Source organism: Styela clava, chromosome 1, assembly GCF_964204865.1.
Source record: "Styela clava chromosome 1, kaStyClav1.hap1.2, whole genome shotgun sequence".
In the NCBI taxonomy this organism is placed as follows: domain Eukaryota; kingdom Metazoa; phylum Chordata; class Ascidiacea; order Stolidobranchia; family Styelidae; genus Styela; species Styela clava.
The window spans coordinates 22577453-22590147 of NC_135250.1; the positions used below are offsets into that span (position 1 = coordinate 22577453).

General features: G+C 36.6%; 1 protein-coding gene across 1 annotated transcript; it reads right to left on the reverse strand.

The window, feature by feature from the left end:
• Positions 1-7553: 7553 nt before the first annotated feature.
• On the reverse strand, positions 7554-10753 carry LOC120347695 (fatty acid-binding protein, brain-like). The gene is made up of 4 exons (XM_039417761.2): positions 10556-10753; positions 9771-9946; positions 9219-9335; positions 7554-8622 (listed from the first exon to the last, which is right to left on the reverse strand). The coding sequence occupies exons 1-4, from the start codon at positions 10701-10703 to the stop codon at positions 8548-8550; spliced, it is 516 nt and encodes a 171-aa protein (XP_039273695.2). The 5' UTR covers positions 10704-10753; the 3' UTR covers positions 7554-8547.
• Positions 10754-12695: the final 1942 nt, after the last annotated feature.

The following is a 12695-nucleotide window of genomic DNA, read 5'->3' on the forward strand; positions in this document are numbered from 1 at the left end:
TGTCTTTTACTGGACCCAAACTTTGGAATTCTCTTCCCTTAAATTTGAAAACGTTAAAGTCCAAAAAAATCTTTTGAAAAACAAGTCAAGTCTCATTTAGTTTCCAAATATTAAAAATTACTACTGGTGGTATTCGATGACAAAAACTTGGGACACTCCACACTTGCACATTATTGTTTTAATGAAAATGTTGAACAGCTATAATAATATTGTTATATCTTGCCATGACTTGGTCAGACCTAGTCCAGCACTAAAGAAATGGTATTGTGGCATGCATGAGTATATTATTTTAAATATATAGGTAGCTGACATACCCGGATGATATTTTCTTTAAATAACTGCACGCATTCTATCACTTCACGCTCGTGTTTTTAACTTTTTCTAGCTGTGATGTCCTTATCATACACACTTGGTCCTATATTTGAGTGGGGGTATAAGGGTTGTAGATAGAATAATATAGTTACTGCAAGGTTTCTCATTATTGCAACTAGGCGAGTAGTAGAGCTATGTTGAATTCTCCCCTTCAGATTTTAATTTGCTGTGGGTCATTGTAATTGGATGTGGTTTTTATATCATTTATATATGCATGCATTTTATGTTAAGGCATGGTATTGGTGTAAGTTGACTTGTTGGCCAAGTTATAGATAGTAAAATTTCGTGTGTTTTTTGCATGGTGTGATAAATTCTTCTCTGTCCCAAGCAGAATGTCACCATAGATCAGGGGTCACCAAACTTTTTTGATCGCGGGCCGGGTATGACTCAAATTGTGTTGAAACGGGCCGGATGAATATTTTTGTCAATGCAATACAATAAATTCACAAATGTTGGGAATATCGCAGAATATAGAGGACTTGCACGGGTCACGTGACCTTGTTACTGGACGGCAATAAAACAAAAACGTCCATTTGGCTCCTGTCAGTTGCAAGTCGGATTATACGTTTCCGTTTTGTTTGGCTGTTGAAAATGGTTATTTCGTATTGTTCCGCTGGCTGTACGTATAGTATAGACAACGAAATGGATCACCAGCTATATTCCACTGTTTTCAAAAGATCCGGAACGTCGCGCAATGTGGATATCATCTATTGGCAGGACTGCTTGGTGTCAAGTCCAGAAGCCATCTTACTCGTGTTTCACTGTTTACGGACAGCACTTCGTTGATGGTGAGTCATGATGTGCCGTTATCAATTTTTTTAAATATTCATAAGCTCCCTCATTTCAATGGAAAGCAGATGACAAACTACTGTTATTGGTAGGCTCAGGTGTAGGCCTACTTGCAGACTTGACTCGTGTAAGGTATTAATCAATAATTGCCATGAGGTATTGTTTCCCTAGTTAGCAGGTAATCTATTAGTGAGTGTGAAAATTTGAATAGATAACTAAAGTTTAACGCCAGTGCCAATGCAAAAAATAACCAGAATTCAATTGAATTCTCTATCTGAGAATACGCTAGCCACCGCATCTCTGATCTCCCTGGGAGTTTCACAGGTTCCAATCCCATGCGGGGATAGTTATGTGCGAGGGGATTGCAGCTCTCCTCCCACTAAGGGTGGTTCACACGACCGCTGGTCGATTACGACATCCCCCACCATCAAGTCCATGCTTCTAAAACAAATAACTGGCTAACTAATCCCGACATAGAATGGTAATCGTACGATGTTGCACCTTGCAATCTGTCCCCAACCACAGATAAATTCTATCCTAAAAACTACCCACATTGGTAGGCATAGTTGCGTTTCAAATTAAAAGAAATCTTCATTAATGGTCAGAAGGTGTTGTTGTCTGATTGTTTTGTTAGTTAGCAGGTAATTTATTACTGATCTGATACACAAATTTGGCACTGTCAAATGATGATTAGTGTTTAATTTATTTTCAGGAAAAAGAGAAGATACCCATTATCAGCTGCTTACATGTCCCATCGATATTTGAATTTTCGCCATCCCCAGAGAAGAAGAGAATAGTTAGAAAAAGGAGGATTTTGAAGAAAGGCAAAAGGCAGGACCATTTCAACAAATTCTGTTAACTTGTATGCGTTGCAATATTAATTCGCAGTTGTTAGCATAAACATTTAATGTGTCTTTCGACTAGACCTACCACACTTTAAAAAAAAGCCGCCTACACCCCTTTTCACTAGAACCATAATACTGCAAAATATTTGATAGAAATTACCCCCGGGGCATCATATCTTCCATTTGAAAGGGCTGTGGAGGCAGATACATTTTTTACTCTAAATTATGGAATGTTACTTCCAGGTTATCTTATCCTTGCTTATAGATATCTTGAGGTTAGTAACTCCAACTGACCCATGCATGCCACTCTGAAAATTCTCTTGTGTACCCATAAAATACGGCTGTTGGAGCCTTCAGACCTTGAAAACAGTCGAATCTGAGCACGATGGATTCGTGTGAAACACGTAATATGCATTTAGAGGCAAAAATATCCCATCCTGAGCAGCACCGATCCACAACCTGCCTATGGAATCAAAACATTAGACAAATTGGTGTACTGTGCGCATTCACAAATTTTTGCGAATCAAGTGTGCCTTTTGACTAAAGAAAATTTAGCATTGAAATGGTCAATCTCAATATCAACCTAGTATCTGCAGATAAAACCAGTTTTTTAAAAATACATTTTTGATGTGCTTTATTTTTCAAATATAATTTATAATTACTGTAAAGTGTGTGATACATTTGGTACTATGAATACTATTTGCAAATTAGCTTGGGTTACACCCCTCTCAAATAAAAGTTTAGACTCTTAAGTCGTATCTCATAATATTCTTTAAACAAAAGGTTGCGGCTAGCAGGCTACCCATCAGAATTTCCTTTCAGATCACAAAGTCGCAATATTACGCCTCGCTTAAGTTTCATTGGCAACTGTATCTGGTTGTGGTATCGGTGTCCAACGTTAGACTGAAACCTTCACGACCAGACCCACCGAAACAATTTTTTTTTTGATAGGGTCGTCTTGAAGTTGATTTCGTTAAAGCACAATGGACACTTTGTCTCCACCAATCCACAGTAATCACAAGTTACTTTGTCATTACGATAAGCATCAATAAATGGATACTGAGGATGTATTATCAAGTCATGCAAGCTGAGGTCTTGTGCCACTGTGGTCTTGTTGCAACTTATACTTTGCCATCCATCTATTCCATGGTCGCACCCATATCTGTTAGATAATGGATACAGATAAGAGTTTTCATAAAATCTAACGATCAAGGAGTGTGAAATTTATATCCATATCCCACCACAGCCACTAGTCGTAAATGAATTTGATTCCGGGTAGCATATATTTTTTACCAATGACAATAAAAAGACATTTTGAATCAGTTGTACAAGCACCATTAGGATAGGATTTATCTGGGGGGAGCCAGTTATTTGTTTTCAAAAGCATGGACTTGGATGGTGGGGAATGATCGTAACCGATCAGAGGTCATGTGAACCACCCTCGGTGGGAGTGGAGCTGCAATCCTCTAGCACATAACTATCCCCGCATGGGATTGAAACCTGTGAAACTACCAGAGTGATCAGAGATGCGGTGGCGAGCGTATTCCTAGATGGCGAATTCAATTGAATTCTGGTTATTTTTTGCATAACCACTGGTGTTAAACTTTATTTATCTATTCAACCTTTCACACTTAGTGATAGATTACCTGCTAATCAGGGAAACAATACCTTACAGCAATTGATTATTAATTCCTTACTGTCTTACACAAGTCAAGTCTGCAACTGCAAGTAGGCCCACGCCTAGGCCTACTGATAACAGTAGTTTGTCATCTGCTTTCCATTGAAATGAGGAAGCTTGTGAATATTTAAAGAAATTGATAACGGCACACTATCACCACATTTCCACTCACCATCAACGAAGTGCTGTCCGCAAACAGTGAAACACAAGTAAGATGGCTTCTGGACTTGACACCAAGCAGTTCTGCCAATAGGCAATAGATGATATCCACATTGCGCGACGTTCAGGATCTTTTTAAATCAATGGAATATTACTGAAGATCCATTTCGTTGTCTATACTATACGTACAGCCAACAGAACAACGAAATAACCATTTTCAACAGCCAAACAAAACGCAAACGTATAATCCGACTTGCAACTGACAGGAGCCAAATGGACGTTTTTGTTTTATTGCCGTCCAGTAACAATGTCACGTGACCCGTGCAAGTCCTCTATAGATCGAGAACATCCTAGGAAAAAAAAATTAACAAGATTTCTATATCTAGACAATTATCCTGAGTTTAGCTGTTATCAAAACGTTGCCGACATGAATTAGAAATGTTACAAAATCCGCGGCAAAAAATGTACGCATCACGTCTGCTCGTAAATATATACTACTACGGCCTGCTAAGTACCGTTACGCCGAGTTGAAATACCTCTCATAAAAACGACTACCTGCTGTAGCTTGGATTTCTATGAAATTTTGATATAATTTAGATAAAATAAACAACTATTATCTGGTATTTGATTTTTTTCATTAGCGCATAAATTTCCCAACATTCGACGCTTTTAAAAATTACGCTCCAGTTATACGTAGTGCAAATTAATGATATTGTCTATGGACACCAATAAAATGTATGTGGACGTGTGTATTTCTTTCCTAACTTGATACAATGTTTATGAAGTTCGTACAATCAGCACATCGTTAATTATTACCCACAATGAACCACTGTCAAACTATCATGCACAACTCCAGCGTTTATTTGCGACGATCTTTCGGCGGTGTCAATGACCGTTGCCAGAATAAAATTCTGAAATAGTCTCAATATACCATAGATGTGACGCACATCGAAAGATTAGTGATTGATATGTGTTATTTTTCCATATTTAGTTCAGTTCTTATCAAAAAAGTAATACAATCATTATGGAAAAAATTGGCCTGTCGGGCGATACTAAAATTCCGATATCTCCGTTATTTCTTGACCGTTTATTATAAACTTGGTATTGTTTTCTATTTTTACTCAGATCTTTCAACTAAAGCAGTTTTTATTTAAATCGGATGGACTTCAATTTTTTTGTAACATACCTACAATATCCGCATTAAAGCAGTACAAAAGTTAGTGTGGCGTTTGAAATTGGAGCAGTACGCGAGGGATTACAGTACTGCACAAAATGCACATTCGACGTTTATTTTAGCACAAAAAACAAACAGTTTCGTCGAAAGCACGAGCCACGGGTGTAGAAGTGTATCGCAGAAAAGTTACGTACTGGTAGCATTCAAAGTCGCAAAAACGAAGTTTTGTTTACAACCACGACTGAAAATCTGTCAGGGTGACGAAAGTGTCTGAGCGGACGCGGAAAGGCCTATTATTACGTCACTTTTTTGCATCTTGCCGATTGGCCAATGTTACGAAAAAACAAAGACGACGATGCTCGTGAAAATCTCCCTTGGAAAAAAATTTAGCCATTTTTGTGTGTTATTGCGGACCGGATAAAATGACGCCGCGGGCCGGATAAAATGACGTCGCGGGCCGGATCCGGCCCACGGGCCGTAGTTTGGTGACCCCTGCCATAGATCATCTATCCATCGCTATATAATGACAATACATCTCATTTGATTAAACATATTTTTTTTTCCTGTAATAAATAGTTCAGTGCGTTCCCCTTCACCCAATCATTAAAACATCTACTCGCAGTTTACTTTTTGTTTTTCAGGTTGCTTCAAAGTGATTAAATGTAGTAAAACACATAAGGAAAAAATCAAACAAAGACCCCGATATCCTGTGAAATAACAACCTTATTCCTATTACCTTGTCTGAAATCAATACCCAAGAATGATAAACCTCACCTTTTGTAACCAATTTATTTCCATATCCCACTTTACTTAATTATAGTAATTTTACTGTTACCGGTAACTTTAATTACTTATTACAATCTGGACTATAATTTGGTAATAATGGGCTCTAATTTGGGGAATGAAATGGTCTCGCCCACCTCTTCATGCACCCAATTCTGGCAACTTTGATTGGGCAACTTGGCAATTGACTTCAACTTTTATCAGCTTGGCAATATGTTTTCAATAGTTTCTTTCTTTTATATTTTAATTAACGATTAAAAGATCGATCAATTTGGCAATGGCAACCATTATAAAAATATCGATATGGTGTGGCAAATTATTTTTTTTTCCTTTCTAGTATTTATTTATTATTTTTTGTTTACTGTATAGTATACCCTAAATTCATTGCGTTTTATTCTTACTTAAATAACTTCTCAGTGATTGTATGGCTGGTGGGTGCATGTGAGCGTGTGTGAAATAACTTAATAATTTTAGGTGAGTAAACACGTACCACTTCCTCTTGGCAAAACCTTCCATCTTATATTTTGTACGTTATAAACCTTATCTAAGGTTTTGTTTGCTCCCCTGATTTCATAATCAGTTTTTATTTATTTGTTTTCATCTGTCAAATGTATTGTTATGCTGATTATGGAGTCGAAATAAACTTATACTTATAAGCATTGACCTGCTGCAGTAGGCTTGGGCAGTAGAAGACATCGATACCCCAAATCCATACTTACGAGCGGTCCAAGGAATCAGCACAAGCAGATTCGAGTTTGATTTTAAACAAGCCTTTGGACGCCGGCAGCAGGCTACATCAGTTCCATTAATCATTGTGCCACTTGGTACAACAGACGTTTGTTGCACATTAGCTGCTACGCTAGTTTTTCGTAAATAAACGTTCTTGGATTGTTGAGATGATTAGCGAACCCGGTCTTGCTTTTGACTTTAGACGTTCGATGGTCGTAGCAAATAGGTAGGCCTATCGTATCGTGTACTGCAGCTGGGCGTTTAGATTATTAGGCATTAGATTTATGTTAAGCGTGTCATGTTAAGGTAGCTTTCGCATTGACATACATACACTTCCGAAATGAGAGAAACCGTTTCTCGTGAGTTCGATGCAAAATGGAACTCGTTCTTGGCATTTGTAAGTCCATCTCTGTGTGTGAGGTTCTTGTAATAACCATGAATACTTCTAGTAGTAGTTGTACAATAGAGACCAGCACTTCAAGAATATTTGCCAGATTATTTTGTGGTATTTCGAAATATATTTTGACGATTTAGCGGTGTTGCGACAACATTATAGATTTGATATTTTGCATCTATTTTCCTAATGACCCATAACCGAACCTCAAATATCGACTCTAAACCGAAGCACATTGGTCTGCTTAAAGTCAGCAAGGTAGAAATCATTCAATTAACAGTGGTGTAAATATTTGGTTCAAGTCAGAAAAATTCCTATATTTTTTAACGTTAATTTCATTTGTAATATTATCTGGTCTGCAACATGGTTGTCGGTATTGTCATCTTCCAAAACATGATCAGGTAGCTTTTTCGCAGACCAGCAATAGAGCATGGATGATTGGAAAAACTGAGGCAGTGAACGCTGCATTACCTCCTAAAAATTGTCAAATTACTCATTTAGGGGTAATTACCTTCAGTTTGGAAACCATTTACATGCATCACAAGCCCAGTAACTCTTACATATATTTCTCATCTATCATTTTGCAATATTCGTTGCACATATCAACGGTAAATGTAGGGCTATGTTGCTAATCAATTTAGATAGTTTTGGGTTAAAGGAGAATAAGGTTGGATTTTTCAGCATTTTCATATTGCAGCAGTACGACTTAACCGGAATACCGGTAGGTGCTCGCCACTAATACAGTCTAGTAATACTGTAATTAGTTCAGAAGATCCCGTGTGCTGAAAGCCACACAAATAGGTTCGAAGTTCACGATGCAAACGAAGAGACTTTATTGAATTAGTGTAAAATCCTCGCCTAAAGCAGATAAAATAAGAGCGACAAAATACAAAGCTTACTCTTAGGACAGCAAAGCAGAAAGAGACTGACAATGCGAATTCGCAGCACAGTTCACAATATGCAGTGGTGGTTGGAGTCGAGTAACTGAAACCAACTGTCGGGCGAATTAGGCTCAGACTCCACACACCAATGCATATGCAATAACTAGACACGAAATATAAATAAAATACAAAACAATAAAAAATAGTACAACTCCAGTCCCGCACAATATTCTGAATAATCTATTCCAGTTCAGAAGTGAGTAGTGTCCTAGCGTATGCATGTACTTTTAGCAGGGCAGAGTATATTTGAATATGGGGTGATGTAGCTTAATCTAAACCGTTTGAAGCAAAAAAAACTAATGCGTTTATTAAGCCTAAGGTAAGTCATATACTGAATTCAGTACTTTATCGTAGTTTAAAACTATAATATCGTTCGATTTGTATAGGTTTAGGGCTTAGGCTGTTGAATGGGCGCTAGATGATTTCAGTCACTTCTTTCCGGTTTTCCTATTGGCCCTTTCTGCTGCCTTGGTTTGTTTCACATTCCCGTACTTTTTGGTAGTAATGAAAAAGCTGCTTCATATTCAACTTTCTGTATTTCTTTTAATATTATGTTAATATAAAATAATATTTTTTTTAATTTATTTCAAAAATTTTCTTATTAAAAGGCAAGGTTGACTTGATCATAAAATCGGATTATTTGGAACATGAAAATAGCTATCCCGTTTCTTCCGGCATTCTTTTTAGTTGATTTTATCTTTTTTACTTTTGGTTCGTGTATGATGTCGTTCGGCTTTAATTCCGTCGCATTCCATTCTCTGTGTACGGAAAATAATATCGTACGCTAAAACTAGTAATAAAGGTTTTTACTGCTCATATATATAGATCGGTATGCTAAATTTTTTTCGTTGAACTTGTTGTGGGGTCACTTAGAAAAAATCCCCGTTACTTATAGCCCAATCGCCGAATTTCAAGTACTCAGAGACGGATGAGGTCGCTAGAAAGCCAGAATTTCCTCCGAGTCCGATATTTAAACGAACATTCTGCTGTTTATTTTGAATTAAAGGGGAACTCCTTTATTTCGAACTTCTCCACCGCTTCCGTATTGTTTGTCCGTCTATCTTGTTAGTGGACGCGATGCTTTCAGACTTTGTCTTACCAGTACCAATACCCGACCTTCTTGCTCATAAATTTGAGCATTGCACTCTTGTTTTTGAGTGACTGAATTTGAGCATCCATTTTTTTATCAAAAGTTGGCATTTGTTCGGGACAAAGTATATATGAAGTATATCAGTGAATTTCGCTGAAAACCCAAAGTCAACAATTTCTCGAGGTTGTTAAATAGTTACATTTTTATCGTAGAATGTAAATGATTGAAAATATTTTAAGATGAAAACAAAATCCTATAACTTACAAGTATCATTTTTTCGTCTTCGTATGCCCATTCCATTTTTAATTGCCTGTCGCCTGTTTGGTCTTTCCATTTTTGAATTTCAATCAATTTGCTTTCTCCGTCCCAAGTCACAACTGTCTGGATTGTAGAGATACACACATAGTTCAATTTTAAATGTACTACATATCCGGCATCTGCGCCGTTTTTTTGAGTTTGGTTAGATGTCACAACATATGTTTTTTTAGCTTCTAATTCGTCTATTATCGGCTATGATTTTGCGTGTGTTCTATTTTCATATGTACATATATGAGATCCAGTTTTCGCGACCTGTGACCTTGCCTTATAATATTTATTTAAAAACGCTTAATGTGATCTTCGAGATCACGTTCAGGGTTCATAAATATTATGGGCAAAGAGTTTGATTCAAACGCGATCCTTCCAAATTTTGCGGACCTAGACTTAGTTTATATACTTTGTTCATTTTAAACCCCATTCAGCAGAAGTAGTTGGTGTTTTTCACACAACATTTCGATTTTGATATTTTCTTTTTCAAAAAAGCATCAACTGACTCACCTTACAATCACGATCATCCATAGTATGCTCATCTATTTCCTCTCCTATTGGAAACACAACATTTGCACTCTTGAACGTACTTTTTGTTTTGATTCGTACCTGGTTATTGCCTTCGTCTAATATTTTTGTAGTCGAAGATATAACCGATGCTATTTTTCTTGTTGCCGCATCCACACCTACAGTAAGCATTGGTCAATACGGTGATAACGAAATCCGGTGCTCTAGAAGTATGCGCACCAAGATGTCGCACAGCCTGAATCCTAACTTATACACACACATACTATGTTCAGGTTGTGCGCTATCTTAGTGCGCATACCTCTGGAGGTCCCCAAATCCTAACTGATATTTGTGTTGTGTTTTGACACCTTAGCCACAAACAAGGGAAATCACGGTCTCCGAATGCTATTTTTAAAGTCTTTTGCTACAACTTCTCACCACGATATCTTGAGTAAGGCTTTACTTTTTCAATTTTGTTCATTCAACCGGTATATGTAAGTCTTGAATTAGATTTACGGTCGGTTGGTAAGTCGGTATCTTGCGTACGTAACTCGTTCTTGTATGTCGTTTTAAATTGCAATCATAATTACTAGTGTGGAACTAGCAACCTAGTACAGTTTGGAAAGCGATTTAACAACACGGGCCGCTATCTGCAAGTGCTGTTCAAGATGCGATAACATAACATCAAGATACGTACGTTCATGTATGTATATGATTGCGAATGACAAAGTGAAAACTAAAATATTTTATTCCGTAGCTAGAGGGGTAAAATTAAATATTTTACTTACCCACTTTTTTCATATATTCGTCAAAATTGTGGCTTTTAGATAACTTCCATTTTCCGAATAGTTTAGATGACATTATCAAATATATATATATCTCTATAGATTTCAATAATATTGCACTATCTACAAAATTCTGCAACAAAATTCCCATTTAACTATGAACACAGCTGCTTATCACACAATTCCTTCTACATAAGATAGTTATCAAATGAAACTACGTTGTTCCGATTGAAACTTGCATCGTTTGGTTTTGAATTACGTAAATTTTGTCAAAACCAGTCGAGATGAATGCCACGTGAAGTACATAATTACCTCCCGGCTACGATTCTTTGTTTCGATTTTGTTAAGGAAACAAACAGACTGAAATTGTTTAAACTAAGAACCTATATTTGATAGACATTTGAGGTAGATGTACCTATTACATTTGTATATGATTATTCTTTCAAATTGGCAATGACATCAAATTTTGAATCGAATTTCAACATTACCATAACAAACATTATTTCTACGCTCTAAATAAGCATAAAACTAGACGAAACAACTTATCGACCGTTTTTGCTATCTCATAGTCATAGTTGTACGGGACCTTGGAATTATCATCCAAAACTGATTTAAATATGGTGTTGTCGCGCGCGCATTGGTTAATTGTCAGAAAACACTGCAAGATATAGTACTGTTGCCCTTATGCTCGAAGGCTGTCGAGTAGTTAACCTGCATACCGTATAATTGTAATCTTGATTATAGGTAGGTTATTTTGTAGGGCGTTAGAAAACAAGAAAACATCATTTAAAATCGTTATATTCGTTGTATTTATAAAAGTCTGAACACTACTTCGTTGTCTGAAATCGGTTTGCAAACGCTGTTTACTGTTAATTTTTGTTCACCTTCATATGCTCATCACATTTTTTAAAACTCGTCGAAAAATAGACGCGATCAAACACAAAACATGAACACCAGTGAAAACACAAGGCAGTAAGTAGTTCCCTGAGTAAAATGCTAATGGCGTTGTTCAGATTTTCGCTTTTAATGTATGGAATATATTATAATCGTGACAACCGTTATTACTAATGCGGTCGGAAAAAGTGAGGTAGAACGATCAGCGGCGTTCTTCAAATGTATTATGATTTACAAATATTCAGTTAAAATGCATGAAGTCAATTATAAAAAAAAATTATTTTTGATGACTTGCAGTGTACGTCGTCCTTGTCAGTCATTAATGAGTAGCGATCACATTTTTTCTCTGATACGAACTTTCTGGTTCGTGGGAATAAATCTACTTCTATGGACACATAAAAAAGTTTGGCAAAACATACATTTTATTGGTCCGTCTTTGTATGTAACGTAAATAGTAAAAACGCCAATATAAAAGTGTCAATATAGTACACGGAACAAATTCTTAGTACCCTCGATTTTTGAGATGTCAGTCCTCGTTTTAACTCGGTTCTAACCTGCAATAATGCCAGTCAGTATAATTGTTTCAATAAATTAGTCTAATGTCTTGCCTGCTCATTTTGAACAATGGCATATATGTCTAAAAACTTCCTGCAACTTGACCACTGCATTGTATCACCTAACTGGCTTTATTTCAGAATATTGTTTGAATGAATGATTGTGCATTATGAAATTTTCTTCACCTTTATCGCTAAAAATATACTCCTATTTACTGCATTCCACTCGATTTAAAAAGATTACAGCAGTTATTACTACATTCCTTTGTCTTCGCTTGGGTGATAACTCGTCGACCATGTAGTTTTGTAAAAGAGAGTTGAGGAAGAGAGAAGAGATTTGGCGGGTATTTCCACTGTGGACTGTCGTTGTGCTGGAGTTATCGATGTTAAACTCACAGACAATACAACAAGTGTTTGGTGCACGTTTACAAAATATCAACTAAATTTCCATTACTAAAGTACAATTGTGACTTCCACTTTTCTGCTTATTGGATAAGCATTTATTCAAAAATAAAACGCACTTTTTTATCGTTCATATAATGCCAATAGAATAATTCACATCTCTATTCGAACACTACTCAGCAGAAATCAAGTCTGAATTTCAAACTCTTGTCTCGCAAGCAATATCACAGATAAATATAGTACACGATAAATATTCAATTTTCCACTAATTAGTTGTCGGCTTAAGCGAATGT

Excerpts from the sequence above, each read along its gene's own strand:
- LOC120347695 (XM_039417761.2), bottom strand. The coding sequence starts at position 10,703 with ATGGGAATTTTGTTGCAGAATTTTGTAGATAGTGCAATATTATTGAAA. Across the intron at positions 9,947-10,555 it reads CGAATATATGAAAAAAGTGG|GTGTGGATGCGGCAACAAGA; the intron begins GTAAGTAAAATA and ends TGCTTACTGTAG. Across the intron at positions 8,623-9,218 it reads AAGACGAAAAAATGATACTT|AGAATGGAATGCGACGGAAT; the intron begins GTAAGTTATAGG and ends TTCCGTACACAG.